Source organism: Stegodyphus dumicola, chromosome 3 (assembly GCF_044657685.1).
Source record: "Stegodyphus dumicola isolate Sdum_Otavi_A_Nest chromosome 3, ASM4465768v1".
Lineage (NCBI taxonomy): Eukaryota > Metazoa > Arthropoda > Arachnida > Araneae > Eresidae > Stegodyphus > Stegodyphus dumicola.
Window position 1 is genome coordinate 72,837,285 of NC_140770.1, and position 21,293 is coordinate 72,858,577.

A 21,293-nucleotide genomic window follows, 5' to 3' on the forward strand; every position below is an offset into this window, starting at 1 on the left:
TGGGAAGAGCTATTAAGGAACACTTGAAACATTATTATAGAGACATTTTAAGTAGTCTAAAGTACATTTTGGTAGGTTACAAATTATTTCAGTTAACAACACTATAATCACTGAATCTTAATAATCCCTGCACTTAAGCTTTAAATAAGAAGTAATTAATATAGACAATTTGTGATCTTTACTTGAGCTGCTATTTGTATTAATTTTTACACATATTTTAATGAGTAATGAATATAGAAGGAACTGAAAATTGTTAGCATTAAAGTTAATGGCTTCAAACATTCAAATTTCCATCATTATTGTAACACTCGGGCATTTACCACTACACTTTTATACTAATTAATATAACTTTGTTATACTAGTTAATGTTACAGTTTTATGATTAGTGTTCCAATATTTGTTTATCAGTAATAAAAAAATGTGGAATTATAGCTGGATTTTTGTTAGTTTAAATTTCAAATCTGTGTAATTGTATTACATAAGTTTTATTCATATTACTGATATGAAGTTGGCAAGAACATGTTTGCATGGAAGAGGCAAAATTTTTCATCACTATATGTACGTAATTATTAAATTAATCTTTGCATTAAAAAATGTCACAGGTTTTGCCACAAAATCTTATTGTGTAATTCCGGCTGTTAGATTATAATTTGTATGTTTACTTTAATTGCTTCTTCTGATGCATGCACATTTCGCCTTTATCGAGGTGTGGCATGATGATGCTGTCTCACTCCTCTGTTGTATTTATGTATATACGTACATGCTATGCTTCGCTTTCTCTCCTGTGCACACGCTGACAATGTCCATCTATCTAATTAAAATGTTGATTGATACTATAATCTGTCTCTAGGGTCATTTTTTTTTCATTACAAAAAATTTAAACATTGAATTAAAATTGTGTAAATATATATATTTTTTTTTACTTTTGAATTCATATCCTACTTTTCTAAATTATCAACAGTACTTATAATTTTTATTACTTCATTTTTAAATACTTTTATCTGTTCTGTAAATATATAAGAAAAGTTCACATTTCTTGCATGCATGTTTCCCCAGTTCTTCCACCAGTGCAAAAAACCTGTGACCTTCCTTTCATTAAATTATTTATATATTGCAAACAAAACTATAAAAGATGTTACATTACAAAGTTTGAAATCTGGACATCCAATATCTGGAATATTCTAAAATCTATTCTAATCATTTTCCTTGCTATGTTTCGTGCATGTGCATTTGATTTTTTTAAGATACAGTACAAAGTCCGTAATCCAGACTCATCGGAACTTCGCAGATTCCGGATTAGGGGTTTTTTCGCATTATAGATCATCAATTTAAATCTGGTAAGATGGCATGCAGAAATTATGCAATTAAAAATATGAAACCATAATTTATGAAATAAAGAACAATTATGATCTAAAAGGTATCAAAATTTGGGGGGGGGGGGAAAAAAAAAGAGCTTTATATTTATTTGTTTACTTCATTAAACATTTCTTTCAGTGTAAGTTGTTTAAGTTGCGTTTTTTTTGTTCTAATACTTTCTCTTAAATTCTATAAACAGACATAATTTCTTGTTCAGTTGCAAAGTTCCACTGTTCAAGTCCTGTAATTGCTGTGTCGAGAATACCAACTAACTTGTCAATCGAAATTTTTTTGTTTTCAATAACCTCTTTATCACTTTCTTCACTATCAGAAGTGATATCTTCTGGATCTAGAACCATACTACAGATTTTGCTGTCCATTAATTGATTGATGATTGGGGCATTGTCGTTGCAATGAAAAACTTCTGTTATATCATCTTCATTTATTACCGCTTCCTCACATTTCTGTACAAAATCCAATAACTGAAAAATTCACCTTTAGTTTGCAATGTCCAGATCCAATTAGAAGATTAAGGAACAGCACAATCTGCAACATTAACTGAAATGCCTTAGAATCAGTAAAGATAATTTTAGTCTAGTTTATACCGTCCATTATACATTAAATGTGCATGCATAAATGCAATTACATGCATCCATAAAGCATACAAAAAAAAAAAAAAAGGTTTGTGGCTTTGAGGTCTGAATTATCAATCATTCTGGATGATGGACGTCCGGATTACAGACTTTGTACTGTATAACATGTAGAGAGACCTGATCCTTAATTTTCATTTGGCACTTAAATAAAATGCCTCTGTCACTGTAGGGGCCTTTTTGTTTGGCAAACCAAAACATTCTACATCGAAACATTGTTGATTTTAAATTATTTAATAATTTACATACCTGACCTCCAAGCTGGCCAATAATTTTTTATTATTTTCTGCTTTTATCATAGCATGACTATCCACACATGGCAGCTTGAAAAATCATTAAAGCAGAGATGTGTAAAAACATTTTGAATACCATACAGCATGGTAACCTGCTATAGCGACATTACGCTTGAGATTGATTACAGACTTAGCCAGTTGGGCTGCGCTATGTTGAGTGTGTTGACAAGGCAAAATTTGACTAAAATTTCTTTCTACATGCGGGGGGGGGGGGATATTTTGTAAATGATTCTCATACGGCAAAACATTTAGTGCTGTTTAAATTAATAATAACTGACTTCTTTTTTAGATAAGCCAGTAAGACTGCACCAGGTGGTGAAATTTTTTTAATTTAGAAAAGCACCGAAAAATAAAGGGATGGCCAAATTTTTAGAATTTAGGATGGCTCCTGGTAGCAGTATTTAGGACCTACAGAGATTGAACAAGAAGGCAAAATGCCTAGCACTGATCCTGGAAAAGACTTTAATGTGGTCATTTGTTTATTTAGAACTCAAATAAACATTAAGTATGTGCTGGAAATAGACATAAGTATAACAAAAATTAAATGAATATAATTCAAACTCAGTATGTATCTCAGCAGGTAACTCGGTATGTTATAAATGCAAGGCAAATTTTAGTGGAACATGTGTTTAATTGCCGGTCTCGCCAGCAGTGTACAGCGGACACTAGCTAAGGTTTATGATGATAGCCGCAGATTTGACAATTTTCTAATGTGGCTAATCAAATGCAAAATTTTCCAATTAATGGAACTTGTGAAGAAATATGGAGAAATGGTAATTAATGAGATGATAATATAGAAATTTTTCTTTGCAGTGACAATGCCCCAATAATCAATCAACAAACACACAGCAAAATCTGTAGTATGGTTCTAAATCCAGGAAATATCAGTACAGATAGTAAAGAGAGTGACAGAGAGGCTATTGAGAGCTAAATAACTTCATTTGCCGATTTAGTGTGAATTCTAGACACGGACTTGGAACAAACGGCACTTCGTAACTGAACAAGAAATTATTAAAATCAAAGAGAAAGTATTGAAGTTAAAAAGCATAATTAAAGAGACTATTAAAATTAAAGACCACACACACACACACACAAAAAAAAAAAAAAAAAAAAAAAAGAAGAAGAAGAAGTGAAAGAAAAAGCAAATAAATAAATATTTAGTTTTTTAATAAATTTAGATTCCTTAAAGTAATAAATCTTTCATTATTTCATAAATAATTCTTTCTTCCTTTTTTTTTTTTTTTAATTTTATAATTTCTCCATGTGATCTCATTAGTTTTAAACTGATGGCATAAAGTCTGGAATCACTGAAGTCCCATTAAGTGTGGATCTTTGACTTTGTACTTTATTAGTTTGCAATTAAAAGGCATTTTAAATGTCATTGATGGAAAGATAATTGATTTTTATTATGTATAAGTGAAACAGAATTGGTAGTTTTAATGCAGTAAGAAAAGTTATATTTATGTATTGTTTCTTAAAAATTATTTCATAAAATTATTATTATTAAAAATTATCTTAAAATCATTATTATTAATTATCTTAGTGGTTTCATGTATGTTTCTGTTTCTTTTCTCGTTAAAGGAAGTAGCTGTTGCTCAAGATGTTTTGCATGTGACAATCACAGTAGGGTGTGGAATTTGCATCATCTGCTTAATCCTCACTATTGTACCAATATTTCTTTTAAGGTTTGTAATTTATTTTTTCTGTTATATTAAGCAATTTTTCATTACATATTAAGTTATATTAAGTACTCCCTATTGTAGTATTTTCTAGCCATTGTTTAGCTATCTAATATATGTTTTATAAAATTTTCTTATCATACTTTTAGAAAATAAACATATTGTAAAAAGATTCATAAATATTTATATACAATGTTTAAATAATTTATTGCTTATTCAAACTGTATCATCATGAGAGAGGTATATACTGCCATGTTCAATATTGTAGATCACATTTCTTTGATAATTCTGATAAAAAATATTATAAGAAATAGAAAACTATTTCATATTTAATAATTATTTAATATACATTTAATTTAATTAATAGTATAATTTAATTAGTATTTAAATAGTCACATATTATTTTTATTATAAGTTAGCATTTGAAAAACAAGTTTTAACTATGAAATGGTAGTTTTTAATAGCTTTAGTATAAATCAGGAATGAGCATTAGTATATTTGTAGGATTTCTTGCTTTAAGAACATCTGATCTTAAAATTAAGATATCTTAATTAATTTAAAATTAATTTCTAAATTGTTTCGCTTTCTTTTGTCATCTTCTTTTCTGCCATGCCTTTTCTTCAACTTCTGGTTATTTAAATTTAATGCCTATTATGTATGGAATTTATAATATTTTAATTTATTTTATTTTTAGGAGCTTGAGAGGTGACACTGTTACTGTTCACAGAAATATATTTCTCTGTTTACTACTGACTGAAATTGTTCTCATAATGGGCATTGAACAAACATGGGAACCAATTTTGTGTGCAATACTTGCTGCTGTTTTGGACTACTTACTTCTGGCTACCATTTGCTGGGCCTTTCTTGAATGCTTTCAACTATATGTTGAACTTGCAGATATCTCACAGCCTCAGAAATCTCGATGGGGATGGTACTATGGTCTTGCATACTCTGTACCAGCAATTATAGTCAGCATTGCTGCAGTGGTAGATAGTAAAAGCTATGGAACTGATCGCCTTTGCTGGTTGCGTTCTGATAATTACTTCATTTTTAGTTTTATAGGACCTGCTATTGGGATTTATTTTGTAAGTAAAGTATTTTCCCCTCAATAATGTACATTTATGGAATCTTTATTCATGGAAAAATATGTGAAAATTTAGAAATGAGTGTATTTTAAATTCAGTATAATAAAGAAGGCCAGTAATCAACATATATTAATAACAGTGTGCTTATAATGTCTTTCTGAGTTATATTTCTCCTGTTCGAATTTTTGTATGTAACTAACTAGTAAAATGTATACTCATACTTGACAAATTGCTTAGTTAAGATTAATAGAATACAAATCATATATTTTAAAAATACAACTGGATAATAGTAATAATAATGCCAGTACAAAAAAAGAAAATTGGATAGAAAAAGGTATAAATAAATAAGAGGAAAATATTTGTATGAAGTAAAGACTTGTAAAAAATTGGTATATCCACCAAGATTATTTTTTTATGCTTTTAGGTGAAAGAAAAGAAATAAATCCATTCTTTGCAAAAACCTTTTTGTAAAGGTATTTTATTAATTTATTCCCTGTGCTATTTCCATTATCACATTATTACAACACTGCTATACACTGGAAATAATATTACAACACTGCTAGCAATTAGTAAAAAGTGCTAGAATTTTGGGTTGTTCAACCCTCTTTTTAACTATGTATTCCAGTTTTTGATCCCAGTAAAATTTCTAATGTACTGCTACTAATTAAGTACTGTTTTTAATAATCTATTTTATATTGCTGCTGATATAAACAAGCTTTCATCAGTTGCCATGAATGTAAACAAAATAACTCAAAAGTGCATTAAAATGGACAGTGTAATTCTTGTAAAGTAAATTCTTTATTCATTCTGACTACTAAAAATTCATTTTAAAAGGCAGGAGAATATATATCAAGAAGGAGGAATTTACATAAATCTAAACATATGCAGAGCTTCACTGTGTGTGGTTGCTATAAAATGTGCTAATAAAAGTACTAACTTGAATAATAAAATAAATTTGCTTCTCCATTTTAAATTTATTACAAGTGTAGTATAGTGTTGTTAAAAGTTTATTTCATATGCATACAAGAAAACTGATGCTAAATTTGCCATGCTGAATTTTCTAAAAACTGAAATTTTGGCCACTTGCATCCAAAAATTAGTGCAGATTTATAGCATTGTATTATATATGTGATAAATAAATAAAATATTAATAAAATGTTAATTGTACTGTTAATTTTTCTGTTCTTTTATTTTTCCATTTCTCAAGCCATTTGAATTAAATAAATAAATTTAAAAAAACATCTGAAAGATTTCAGATTTTAAATTACGTCCAAAGGGGCATTTTTTAACATTTTGTGTGTTACCTTTATTTATTAAATGTCATGTTCTTTTCACTTAAACCGTAAAATTCAGTTTAAGAACAATATCGCAAAATAATTTTTAAATGAGCATATCTTTAGAATTAGTCTTATAGGCTGGGAATAAATTTCTTTTTCTGTACAACATTGTCATTGCTTACTGTGAAGCACTTGAGTTTGTTAATAAAAAATTCGTTAAAGTTTTACAAAATATGAAATCGATAATATGACAAATCCCAAATTTCAAGCCCATATTTGCAGGAGGATTATGTTATGTCATTCGAAATTTGATGGCTTTAGGTACCATTGTTTTATCATAATGCGAGAAACATATATACATTTATGTAGATTCTTCATTATTTGATTTCTTTAAATATAATACAGGGTGATAATATTTGGTGGTAACAATTTGAAAAGTGAAGCAATGCTTGTAGTGGATCAACTCAAAATGCGAAAAGGAAATTAGTCCTTTTGGGCAAATTGCCCCTTTGGACTAAAAATTTTCTGTGAAATAATTTGTAAAAGTTAGTACTCCCTGAAAAAACTATACATTAACTTAAAATCATGTAGGACCTATAGAATATTGTACTAAATATGAAACTTAAAAGACAATGCTATTTGCTGTCTTATCTGTTAATGACTGAAATCAAAACTAGGAATATTTTTCATTTTGCACAGAATAGCCTTCATTAACATTCACTGCAAATAGTAATATAAATTCACCTTTACTGTATGAGACCACTTGGTGGAATATATTTAGTTATAATATCTGTAAGGAATTCCGTTGTGCATGAAACCTTTCTTTAAAATGTGCACTTATTTCAAATTAAAGTTCAAAAGCAGCATAATTTAAATGTTTTTAATAATTAGATTTTAAAATATTTCTAAATGATAGTAAAAGGATGAATAATATATATATAATGATTTATTAATGATATTTTATCCATTTCTTTGTTTTAATTTTGTTCTCCAGTAAAAGGATGAATAATATATATATATAATGATTTATTAATGATATTTTATCCATTTCTTTGTTTTAATTTTGTTCTCCGCTTAATATCAGTATTAGATTTTTTCCTAAAAATTTTCACATTTTTTTTTCTCTTATAAATTAAACTTACCTTTTATAGAAAATTAAATTAATTCTGATTATCTTAAACTGTATTTATTCCTCTTTCTGTGTCTACAGGGTGGCATGGTATTTCTTTGTGTAGCAAGCTGTATATTGTATCATCATTCAAGTCTTACTACTGCCATTAAAGGGAAAGAAGAAGCAAAATTATCAAAGATCAAGTAATGCATTCAAATTCTTTTTAAACCTAATTATTTATAACTTCTAAAAATATTAAAAATTTACTAGATTTATGAACTTAGCATGAAAAAAGTTTGTTTGTATTCATCTAGGTCACATATTCGACGAGCTGTATTACTGATGTGCATACTTGGGCTGACTTGGACTACAGGCTTGTTATATTTGCACCAAGAAACTCTTACCCTTGCATATGCCTTTACAATACTCAACTCCGGCCAAGGAATTTTTATATTAGCCTTTTACTGTATAACAGATGAAAAGGTATTGCTTCACTGTTTAAAGTTTTGTCATTTGTTGTCCCCCCCCTTGTAATTAAATTTGTTGTGCCTGTAAAAAATTCAGATGAAACCTGAAGAGCAGTTTAATGCGCATGTAATTTAGAGGAATTTTGTGGGGAAAGGGTAATTTTTGAATAAAAATAATACTGTTCTTATGGTTTCAGATTCTAAATATCATTTAATAGTTAAGTATATTAATTTCAATAACACATGCAAATACTTTAAAATATTTCAGATCTACATAAACAAATAATTCTTATCATATGTCTGCCCCCCCAAAAAGAAACCTACAGGGCCTCTTTCCACTCTCTTCTAAACCTGTTAAGAAAATTTATAAAAATATATTTGAAAACTTACAAATTTATTTATTCCTGTTTGCTTATTGATGTAAATGTCTTAGCACTTTCTTTATATAAGATAAACTGTATTGAGTTGTTTGAACTTATTTTTTCTTTATAATTAGATGTTATCATTAGAATCATTTATAACATAACTTTGATTACTTTTAACCGTCTTGTTTATGGCTTATCACAGTAATTGTTGTTAAAGGTTTTATCACAAACTGTGAAGGGAAAATGTTCTATTTTGGAAGCCCCCTACGATATAAATAGCCCTTATATTGTAAGAATTTAATGTGTTGTGTATAATAGTTTGTACACACACACACACACAAAAAAAAAAAGGTGCTTAATGTAAGGATAATTACATGATATAAAATGCAGCTTAGCTAAACCTAACCTTGAAATATTTTAATTAAATAATTAATTAAAAAACAGATTTTTATATTTAAAAGAAATGGATAAATCATCAGAACTGGCAATGCAGAAAACCACATACATCTTTCAAGCTTTCTGCTATTCTGTACTCCTGGTAGATGCCTATTTGTAAAATTTAAATAGCTTTCCCACCCACCCTTTTTTATTCATAAGGATTAAAGATTTGAATGATTTTTTTTTTTTTAATTTTTTTTATTTTGGGAAAAAAAAGAAGAAGAAAAAACACTGACTTGTTGTGTCTCTTTTTTTACATAGTGAAATACATATTTTATTTGTTAACAGATGTGGATACAGTTATTAAACAGTAAGCATATAGATTAAAAATATTAACTGCTTTGATGGCAGATTTGTATTAAACTTTAGTTATTAGTATATTTTTTATTAAAAAACACCTTTAAGTATCTACTAATTGGCAACCATTTAAAGTTGAATAATCTTTTCAACAATATTTAGACTTCAAGGAAGAAAATTTTAAAATAAGTAATTAATATTTAGAGTTCTTTAGGAAATAGTTCTGAAAGAATTATTTTGTGGTTAGCTGGAATCAAGATTCTTTACACAATTTTCAGTTTATATCTAGTATTGCAATTATAATAATGAAATCAATTTTAATGATATATTTATTATTAATTTTCAGATTCAGCCAGAATTGGAAAGGCTAGGTGAATGCCAATTATTAGGCCCTCTCCACCGTTCAAAAGGAAATCTCCCACCACCTGCAGCACTCACTCCTGGTTCCCCTGGCCAACACAGTGTGGGTAATCCCTGCCCTCCCCTCTCTGTATGCACTCATAGTCCCTCAGGTATTTTTCCTGCACCCTAGACCGCATGTGTCCTGAATGCATGTGTATGACAAAGAGTATTTAGTTTAATTTCAAAGAAAATTATATGAAAGTGCAGCTCAGTTTCTTGTATTCACGAATAACTTTTACCCCATCCCTTCTCTGATTGTTTCCATCTGTGTAGAACATTCATATTTTTCTTATTATACCATAAGTTGTTACCTTTATGTATAGCTGTTATTAGGAGAGAGATGTCTCTTTAATAAGACTTAAATAAGGCAAATGTATTTCCCACGCCATTAGATTTCTTTCTCTAAAAATAATAATTTGTTATATTTAAAAAGTTTAAAAGAATATAAATATTAAAAGGCAAAGAGTATTTCAGTTAATCATTTGGTAGATAGAAAAATATTCCAAACTGTGTTTCAGGTTTTTAAAATTTATATGACTAGGCAAATTTGGTGCCATTTTATTACTTGGATTTTAAGTTCCTAATTAGAATTTGAAATGACATGCTTTTAATGGTATGTTGGATATTCTGTAACAAATTATTTCCAAATTTATTTTAAAAGTTAGACCCCTTCTCCCTATAATTTGCAGTTCTATGCCAAATTATATATGCAGTTTGTATAACTAGCAACATTTAAATGTTCATGACTTCAAATAAATCAGTTGGAAACCGATTCCTGTAATCAAAATTTTAATTTTTAGTGCTACAAAATCTGTTGTATTTGAGGTATAAAGATTGCTAAGTAATCAAGGAGACTGGATTATTTTAAAATATTCTTTCTAACCTGACACAACGTAACTAGCAGAAAAGGGAATTCAAACCAAAAAAAAAAAAAAAAAAAAAAGATATAAAAACATACAAAAATAAATGAATGAATGTATAATAATAATTTCTGTGTTGTCCTTTAATCCTTTATAATTCATTCACTATTATTTGCAGTTTAATGCAATTTTTTGATTTACTTGTACATTAATGTGATTAATATGTAAAACAAAAATTTCCATCTGAATTCCTAATAAATTGGAAGATGATAAATTATACCGATACTAAAATTATGCATGCTAATTATAATATCAGTATAATGTGTCATCTTAAAAATTACTTTCTAAAAGACATTTAAAATGAACTAAATTGTGTTTAATTCTAAATAAAAATTAATATGTAATACAAAACTGATTCTGTCCATCTACATAATATTTAAAAGCATGCATTAAAAAAAAAAAAAAAAAGAAAGAAAAAAAAAAAAAAAAAGAAAGAAAGAAAGAAAGAAAAGAAAAAAGACTGAAAGCTTTCAGATTTTACATTACGCCCAAAGGGGCATTTTTTTAAACATTTTGTGTGTTACCTATATTTATTAAATATAATGTTCTTCGCACTTAAACCATAAAATTCAATTCAACAACAATATCACAAAATAATTTTAAAATGAGTGTATCTTTAGAATTTCTGATACACAGTCTCTTGCACTGGAGATAAAAATGTTTTCCCCCCCCCCATACAGTGTTGCAGTTGCTTGCTTTAAAACCATTTGTTAATCAAAAATTTGTTAAAATTTTACGAAATATGAAATAGATAATAAAACAACTTCAGAATTCAAAATTCGGGCTTTCAGGTGCCCATATTCTATGAAAGAATACATTATTCAAATTTTGATGGTAATTTTGATGTTTGTTGTCATTGTTTTATCACAGTGTGAGAAACATACATGCCAGATTTTCCATTATTTAATTTCTTTAAATATAACAAAGAGCGATAATATTTGGTGAAAACAATTTGAAAAATGAAACAGACATATAAAATTTTTGATGCAAAATGCCAAAATGAAATTAATGTCCTTTCTGCGCTAATGCCTTTTGAGATTAAAAAAAATTATCAGAGTGAAATAATTGTGATGTGATAAAATTATCATATGCATTAGATGCCGAGTACTCCAGTAAAACATAAAAATAAGATTCTTCTATGAATAAAGGAATTTAAAAATGCAAACTTATTTCTGTAATGGTATAATGGTTTTCTTGTTTCGTTCCATGCTTAAAACTGGGTAGCATATGTAAGTTTAATCTTGATTGCTTTCTTTGCTGCATTCATAATTAATTGAATGAAATTGAAGCTAAAATAAACTTTGCTCTTTTTGCTTGTGTTGCTTTGTTCGGTTTTATTGCATGCACTGTTGTTTGTGTCTGCATGTTTGAGTGTTATCTTCCAGATTGTGGCTTACCTGTAATTTCATATCTTTTAATATTCTTAATATTGCTATTTGTGGCATGTGCTTAGGAATACTTTATTTTGCATGATGTTTATTTGTCTCTGAATTTTTCATTTCTTATATAGAAACAATACCTGAAGTCCCAATTTAAAAAATAATTTCTTTTAATTTCCATTTTTAAGAAAAATAAAATATTTTACTCTATGCTGTATTTAATATTTAAATGTTGAAAATAGAGGCTAAAAATTGAAATTATATTCTGCTGTCAGTTTTAAATTTAATGCAATCAAATTTTGTGAGGAGTGTTTCTGTTAGAAATATGTATTTGTGTGGTACAAATGTATTTGCATTTTATAAATGTATGTAAAAAGTTTTTGAAGGTAATAAATGGAGATGTTTTTCAAGATAAGTTCCATTTAGAATTAATGATATTATTTCCATAGTTCACTGTGTAGGAAAACTTAAGCTAGGGATAACAAAATATGCAGGCTTCACTTGCTAAAGTCTAAAATATGTAGTGATATATTTAGTATATATTATAATATCCAGAATGAAAAGAATGTCATTAATCTAGAGTGCGAAATATTCTTAAGAAAGGAGTTTGTATAAATTTTTATTTCAATGAAATGTTAATTTACTAAAAGCAGAACTTATTTTAAATTTCTTTCAGTATTATTAAATTTTTATTTCATTTTCTTTGATTTGTACATATGCAAACTAAAATTTTTAGGACTTGCAACTCTTATTGCTAGGTCTGTTTAATTTTAAGACCTTTGTGATCTTTGAGTAATATTCTTGTATGATCCTAAAATTATGAAAAGAAATTAATAACTAGCCAAGGTGTGTCATATTTTATATTTTAAATGTGAGATGTATGAAAAATGCTCTTTTTTTTTTTTTATTTTTTTATTTTTTTAACTTTATTGCAAAAGTAAGCTACACAAGTTAATGTCAGTGATCTTTAACTTGCAATTTAAAAATTTTTCCCCCGCGAGGCAGGTTAATGCATGGACTTCATTTTTCTTATTAATAAAATTAGAGTTTTTAAGCCAATTTTTTTATATCTTAAATATAAGCTATGTGACTAGAGAATGTAACTTAAAGAATTTTTTTTTTAACAGGAGGAATGTCAGGAAGTAGAAAGCCCAATCAAGCAAGGAAATTGCTCTGTCAACCTCACTTCCACAACACTAGGTATTTTGCTTTTCAGTGATTTGTCCTGAAAATTATTTTGATATAGTTGGAAAATAATCATGAAAAGAACTTCTGTAAGTGTTAGGAAATAAATCTTAAGTGTCTGATAATTTACTGAAATATAAGATAATTTATGTAAGCCAAATGGACAAAAATTTGTCAGTAACTAATATTAAAATGAATCTGAAGTATTAAGCCGCTTCTTCGTAAAGCTATTGTGCAACTATTAGGAAATTTATATCAATTTATAAATATATTTAATTCAATCTCATACAAGATGATCAGCGAATAAGCCCTGATTTCAAAATTAAATATCTCTACAACAAAGATCGATAGAATTATGCGGTAAACTGTATGCTTATTAGCAAAACTGTAAAAATGGTGTACAAAAGTTTAGAAAATTTAGTTACAAAAATCATTATCAGATGGCGCTCTGTGCTGAAAACTCTTTCTGAATGCTGCTGAAAACTGAAAACTCTCTCTGAAAGGAGTAAAAAAAAAAATAAATAAATAAATAAAGTGAAGCAGCCTTTGCAATCAAAATACAATTTTTTTCAAAATGTTTACCGTTTGAAACAATGAGGTGGTGTAAATGAACAATGAAATGTGACATCATGTCTTGCAATGTCTCAACAAAAATGGAATCACATGCAACACCAATCAACAATTCAAGTTCATCTACTGTAGCGGGATTGTTTTAATAATGTCTTTCAATGCACCCCACAGAAAGAAGTCACAAGGACTCAAGAAAGGAAGAATATGGAGGCCAAGCTATTCCAGTGCCAGTAAATTGGGGATAATCTAACACAACTACTCTATTTCCAAAGTATTCATAAAGAAAGTGAAAAACTTTATCTGTTCGATGTGGTCGAGCCCCATCTTGCATGAACCAGTCGATACCTGGTCGATTCTCCAACGCTAGTTGAGTGCTGACAAATTGTTCCAAAATTGTAACGTAATGTTCAGTAGTTATCATTTCTAGCACGAAAAAGGGTCCTATAATGCCTCTGGTGCATACTGCAGCCCATGCAGTAACTTTAGGTGAATGCAGTGCTTTCTCTTCACACAAACAAGGATTTTCCAAACCCCAAAATCTCCAGTTTAGATTATTAATGATTCCATTCAAATGAAAATGTGCCTCATCTGTGAACCAGATGCAGCTCACATCAAATCTGTCATTGTCGATCATTGTTAGAATCTGATTTGCAAAGTCAACCCTTTGTTGTACAGCTTTCATGGGTATGGCCTGATGACTTTGGATTTTGTATGGAAACAGCCATAGGCTATTTTTTAATACTTTTTGCCTGCTTGTGTACTTCAAACCTGTTTCTAATGTAATCTGTCGGATGCTTTTCCTAGAATTTTGCTGAACAATTCCAGAAACTTTGGCTGCATTTTCAGGAGTAACTACAGTTTGCCTAGGCCCAACATTTCCCTTTTGATCATCAGCCACGCTGCCAGTCTGTTCAAATTTCGCAAAGAGCATGTGAATGGTTTTCGCATCGGGCTCAACTGGAACATTGAATCGGTTTTGAAAACTGCGACGTATTCTCACAGGACTGTGTTCTAATTGGTGAAATTCCAGAATAAAAAAAAAACACATTGTTCAATGGAATACATTATTTCACTTTCTACGCTAGCCTCTTTTCACTAGCAACTTTCGACTTCGAAGTTCATTTTAAAGGCTATTGATAGGTCATTGCGATTAGAGCGCCATCTGATAACAATTTTCATAACTAAATTTTCTAAACTTTTGTACACCATTTTTACAGTTTTGCTAATAAACATACAGTTTACCACATAATTCTATCGATCTTTGTTGTAGAGATATTTAATTTTGAAATCAGAGCTTATTCACTGATCACCCTGTATATATTATTAATATTCTTTAATTTTCAGATTTGTTTAGTTTACTATTAATTTTTACATGTGACTAAAAGAAAGTAGGTTACTTATATTATCCAATTTGTACAACACTGTAATATTTAAAAAGCATGCTGAAATAAATTTTTAAGAATTTTTTTATGTATTGTACTCAGTTGAAAGATTTAAAATGTTGAGAAAACAAAGTGTGAAATATGTATAAAATAATTTTAACATTTTGATGAAAATGTGGTAAAAGATTTAAGTAAATTTAGAGAATAATATAAAAATTTTCACCATAAAAATATCACTATAATCATCTTTTTAATTCTGCATTGAATCAAATGATGGAGTGTAAAATTTAGTAACGTATAGTTAAGGCTTTACAGCTGTAAGATTTTTTCTTTTTATCATTGACTGATTAATAAAATTTCTGCATTGTATTTTTTAAAAGTGGTTTATTTATTTATGCCCTATTTGTTTTATGCTTATATATATATATAAGCATAAAACAAATAGGGCATAAATATATATATGAAATTTTCAATGATTTCCTATTAAAATTTCTTTAAAATGTTACATAAATAATAGGGGATTAAATTTTGTCTCTGCATTTAGATAAGATTTATTTTCTTTTAAACAGTTCAATAAATTCTATTATGTGTTTTTTATGTATATATCTGTGTGTGTGTGTGTGTATGTTACGGTGAAACACTGAAATCTGGAGAATGTCGACTTTCACCAGTGAATGTCAAAATTCATATAGTCGCTTGGTGTATGTCCGAAATATTTTCCAAATACTCTTATTTCTGACTTAAACCGGTGAATGTCGACATTCACCATGTACTAATGGTGAATGTTGAACATATAAGAATATTATATTTCCTTCTCCGTAATTCATTCACGAAAAAACGCACTTGAGACTCAGAATAAGAACTTAAGAATATAAGAACTTAAAACACACAGTACATTCAAAATGAGAAAGGAAAATAATACAAGTTATAAACTTACCAAATTATGTGATTCAAATCTTATTTATTGCAACAACTTAAACTATTATGACACTTTGAATTGCACAAGAGGCCCTTGCTTTTACAACTGCATTTATTTGTGGAACACTTCCTTTTGGAACGGCAGCATGTACATATACTCCTCTCTTTTCGACCTACATCAGAGCATATCTGTGATTGTCGACATACACTGTTGAGGATCCAAATGTACAAGAATGTAAAGAAATATTCAATCTTTTACTGACGTATTTGGTGAATATTGACATTCTCCAAATTCGGTCTTTCACGGTAACATATACATATATAATTAAATCTGAATATCACATTAAGTTAAAAAAATGGAAAAGAAATAGCAGAAATATTGCAAAGACCATTTTAAAATAACTATTCAAAATAAACAAATACAAGAAAATAGAAAAGAATTTGAATTTCCGAACATATCTTCTTCAGCTAAGCCTGACCTAATAGATAGATGCTCAGTTAAAAACATAATATATATAAATTAAATAAAAAAACAAATTGTGCATCCATCAGCACAATTCCAACAGGCCGGAGCTAATATACTGCAAAAATGAAAGTTTAAACAAATAGAAATTGGAAAGCATCCTTTTATTAAATTATAATTTAGAAATGTACTGAAAATAATAATAATAATAAAGTGATTTTCAGCTGTCAAATCCAGGAATAAAAACCTGTTTCTCATAATGAGGAATGTACAAATTCATAAAACACTTAATTCAGTACAAAGAAAAATATTAGTAAACAATCAAGAATATTTTTTAATTCAAAATTATTATTACATTGAGAAAAATAAAAAAAAAACTGACAACAAACCTTAACTTTTGGAAACCTAACATTTAAACGAGACTATAAATCAAGGGGGCGGGCTGTTATTGAAACTTACATAGGAAAAATAGTAAATAAACAGAAATAAAAACTTTTCCCTTTTCATAGAAAGCAAAGATTTATCCAAAAAATTAAACACATATCCAAAAAAGGAGAAATACTTTTTCAAAAATTAAAAATGTATTTAAAAAGTAAGGTTAGTAGTAGTAAAAGAAATAAGAGAAAATTGAAATACAGAAGATATTTATACATTTTTAGAATGATTTCAATAAAAAAAAAAAATTGTAAAGTTGATATTTTTATGGAAAAAATTCTGGCAACAACATATTATTTGAAATGAGAAATATCATCTGCTACTTTTAAATTATGTTTTTTTAAATGTTGCATGTAAACAAGCTGTGGTTTGAAGGATAATTTTTTTTATTAATTCCTGTTCCATAATTAAAAAATGTTGTAAAATGCATGGTATTAAGAATTCTAAGTGCAAAGTAAGTACCATTATTAACTGGAAAGAGGAAAACTATCAATCAGTACTTCTACATGGAAAGAAAATACCAAATGAATACCAGAAAAAGGGGTATATTATTTCTAAAATTTCTAAAGTTCAGTCATTGGTAACAAGAGAAAGGCCACTGAAGAAGAAACCAGTTGCATATGTAGCAACAATGAATAAAATAATAAATCAAGATTTACAACTCACTGGCTTTTACTGATGCATGTGGCTTAACACAGAATAATTTGTAGAACCCTATATGAAAACTATTTAGTAGGAGGTAAATGGAAAGACCCTTGATGAAATTTGGATTTATCTAAATGGCTGCGACAAAAAAAGGTATATTTATTATACAAACCTAGTTCCATCAATGCAAAGAAAGTTTTAGTAAGGGATTAATGATTGTTGCAAGCTTCTTGATTCTTTTATAATAGGAAATTAAAAATAAGAATGGAAAAATATGTTAAAATCAACCCAAGGTACTTTCAAGAGAAAGTTTTACGTCTAGTATTTACAGTAGCAATACCATTTCTTTTTTCAATGACTTTCAACTTGAAACTTCATCTAACATTCCTTGAAAAAATTAAAACTGATACAAGTATTACATATAATTATACCTATTCATCATATTCTTGCGAAGTTCCCTGACATTTCACCTATGGTGCTAGTAGTGGAAGAGGAATGGAAATCATTAGTTCTAGAAATTTTACGAAAAAAGTCCTTCTTTCATGAAAATCATGATCCAGACTTATAGTCCAGAAAAGAGGCTATCAAACCGAACATTTAAAACATTAGTTAAACAGTCTCAAAATCATTAAAAAAAATATGTAAACAGCTTCTGTAGTAAAGGAAAATGTCAGCATAAAGCCAAACAAATATATTAAAAGGTACCTAAAGCAAACTGAATATAAATTTGAACTTGTAGAACTTAAAAAATAAGCAAACTAAATTTTGCAGTATGTGATAAAAGCTGTAAATCTTCCAAAATTATTAAACTAAAAACTTATAATAAGATTACGCACACAAACATATATATGTATATATGTTTCATCAGAACCATAACAAATAGAAATATTTCTCTGAGTATATTAATTCTTAGTTTTATATCATATAAAGTTGTTTTATTTCTTGTTTTTGCCTTTGAAGCAATAGAAGATACGAATTTTATAATATTTTATATGCATTAGCCAATAAATATTTGAATTCTATAAACTAGTTTTGGTATGTATTGGATTCATTCATCTTTTTTAATAGGTCCCCTATATACTACATCAACCAGCAACCCAATCGAGGAGAACCATACGGCTGAAATTCCTAAAGTGCAACAGGAGTTTTATGGACCTCTACAGAAAAGTGCTGAGGTTTATGATCCAAACAATGGCCGAGCAATTGATCATCAAGAATCCCCTTGCAAAGTGTGGCTGCCTTATGAGTGGCAGCCTCGTATGGATCGACAATATTTGGGCACTGGTGATTTATATGGTCCATTTAGTGAGCACATTTATGAGAGTGTTGATGGGGATTATGGATTTTCTGGACATCCAAGATCCCTTGGTGGTGAATACTGCTATCGTTCAGATGTGAGTCAACATTCATCCTCTAGTTATGGATATGATCAGCGACCACTTCTCATTCTCCCTCGTCATCCTGGGCATGGGGAGTATGGAACAGGCCGACGACACTCTCCTGATAAGCATCGAAGGCGCCATAGAAACCACAGAAGGTCAGTGGATGACACAAAAACTGATAATATATCCACTGTAATTGTTGAGCAGGACAGAGTTGTTCCTGAGGAGAGAAATGATCAACAATCTGAAGAACATGAATGGAATCTTCCTGACTTATTGCGTTGTCCAGTAGATAACACTGTGGTGATGGCCGTCCTAGATGGCGAAAAAGTAGTCAGTCGTGTTCAACCTGAATGCCCTCATTATAATCTTAGTACTTACTGTTGATAATAAGCCTAATGTATATATTTCGTGTACATATAAAAATCCTGTGGCAGCCTCCATTGCACGGAGGCAAGTTTATGCTCTGCCGTAACTAGGAACTGTCAAATTTGGCCTGCTGAGCTTTTGTGATGCTATAATATTCCATAATGCCTCACTGACTGAATATGCTTTGCTTGAAGAACTATATTGTCTAAAAGCTCAATGATAAAAAAAAAAAAAAAAAAAAAAAAAAAAAAAAAAAAGAAATCTATTTATTTTACAGTGTAGTCAACTCTACAAGGAAACTTTTTCTTGTTAACTATATAAATTGAAAGTATATTTCTCCTTCAGTGTGCATCTCTAGTTACGGCTCTGCATCCAGGGCAGCTAGTCGTACAGGGCCTAGTCCGGCTTGTATTTTTCATTTTTTTAAGAAAGAAAAATGCATTATTATAATATGATGGGAACTCAAAGGCTATTCCTGTTGTGTTGTATGTCTTAATTTAATTATTAAATTTCATATGTGGGAATGGCTATTTGGGAATGCTTTCCTGAATATGTGATAGTTTTTTTTTAAAATTAACTTAAGTACTTTGAACTGTTTCTGCATCCTGAAATGCCTAAACTTTGTGCCATTATATACACTACTGAAGTTCCAGACATCATCTAGAAAATTTTGTGAAGTTAGAAAATAAAGAGCTGGCTTTCATATAAATTCACAGTACATATTTCTTTTGTATTTGACAATGAATTGGGAATTCATTTCTGCATAACTAATTGTATCCATTTTGTGTATTTTAAATTGAAAATGTGAAATTGTTTTCCTTTCATTCATCAATGAATAAAATTTATTATCTATGAAAAAATAAAGCAAGACATGTAACAACATTATTAGTCACTAAATGCTGGATCACGCACTTCAGTTGTTCATCAATAAATGTGTTTGTCAGTTTTTTTGCCTGTAGTTAATGTTCTGAATGTTCTATTTAATTGTTGAAATCAGCTGCAGAGCATTTTTCTTTTTCTTCTTAATGTAATTTACTTATTACAAAGTAATTCATGAATGGAAACAGATTTATTAATGTGAAATATAAGGACAATCCGATGATGTAAATTTTTATAACCAGCGTCAAGTAATATGCTGTCTTTGTAATTAAAGGTTATAGGCTTGTTATATTTTATTAAAATGCTTATTCATAACTTTGTTAGAAACAACAGTACATTATCAATTTAGTATCACTCAAATGTAAAATAGCAAAAATAAGTCAAGATAAAAATTATAAATTCTTAATTATTCTAATCTCTATATCTATTTAATTCCAATTAATAGGTAGTAGTTTTTGTATGGCACGTAAATGTCATTTTTTCATAGCTATTGTTTTGTTCTGTGATTTTTGGAAATGAAGTCTATCCAAATAAAGCATGATTGTACTCCTAAAGTGGTTCATTTAAGTGATGAAAATATGTTCCTTTCCTTGTACATTCATTTTGCTGTTTAATGTGATATGCAGTTTCTATGTAAATGTGTTAAGCTGTGATTTTGTTCACAGTGAAAAATATTGATTATGTGGAATAATTAAATGTACTTTCATGCCAATATCATTTATTGGACAGTTAACCATATGGTTTTGATTTCATCGATTTATTGCCGTCATTGTGATTAAGTTTTTTAAGGTTATATGGAAGCTGTTCATATTGTGTCAGAGAAAATAAATTTTGAAAATTAAAACATGTAGTGATTTTTTTTGTGTTTACTTGTACATTTGAATAAGCCCATTATTATGAGCAATTTCAAATAACTCAAAATTTATTTCTGTTAACAGCAATAAAATACTAGTTAAAGTGACTTATTTGGCTAATCTTTAGAATATGGTAACAGGTAGTTTGGCGACATTTTGGTAAGGTGATAAAGGCTAGGACTTTAGCAATAATCTGAGAAGTACACAGTTTGAATCACAGATTATTTTGTCACAGACAGAGTCGTAGCTAGGGTTTTCAGCGCCCAGGGACAACTTAAGATTTCGTGCCTCCTACCGCTTGCCAAGGATGGAAAACATTTTATTGTAAAATGTCGTAACATCAGTTTGGTGCCCCTTCGATTCTGCGCCAGGGGACAGATGCCCCCCCGTTGCCCCCCCTCTAGCTACACGCCTGGTCTCAGAGAAATGAGAGATCATGAGATATGTAATGTGACATTTTCCGGAAAATTCCGATCGGGATTTTAGCTTATA

At 29.0% G+C, this 21,293-nt stretch overlaps 1 protein-coding gene across 7 annotated transcripts in view; it reads left to right on the forward strand.

The window, feature by feature from the left end:
- Positions 1-20,791, forward strand: part of LOC118180806 (latrophilin Cirl-like) — a 256,199-nt gene extending 235,408 nt beyond the window's left edge. For 4 of the 7 annotated variants that reach the window (XM_085812995.1, XM_085812997.1, XM_085812994.1 and 1 more), the window contains 7 exons: positions 3,881-3,984; positions 4,673-5,063; positions 7,551-7,654; positions 7,766-7,934; positions 9,365-9,481; positions 12,847-12,919; positions 18,386-20,791. In XM_085812995.1, coding sequence (XP_085669121.1) covers positions 3,881-3,984; positions 4,673-5,063; positions 7,551-7,654; positions 7,766-7,934; positions 9,365-9,481; positions 12,847-12,919; positions 18,386-19,086 — 1,659 coding nt within the window. In that variant the 3' untranslated portion in view covers positions 19,087-20,791. Of the gene's footprint in view, positions 1-3,880; positions 3,985-4,672; positions 5,064-7,550; positions 7,655-7,765; positions 7,935-9,364; positions 9,531-12,846; positions 12,994-18,385 lie in introns of all 7 variants that reach the window. The other 3 variants (XR_015040224.1, XM_085812999.1, XM_085812998.1) reach the window with 3 other exon arrangements.
- The last annotated feature ends 502 nt before the right edge of the window (positions 20,792-21,293 follow it).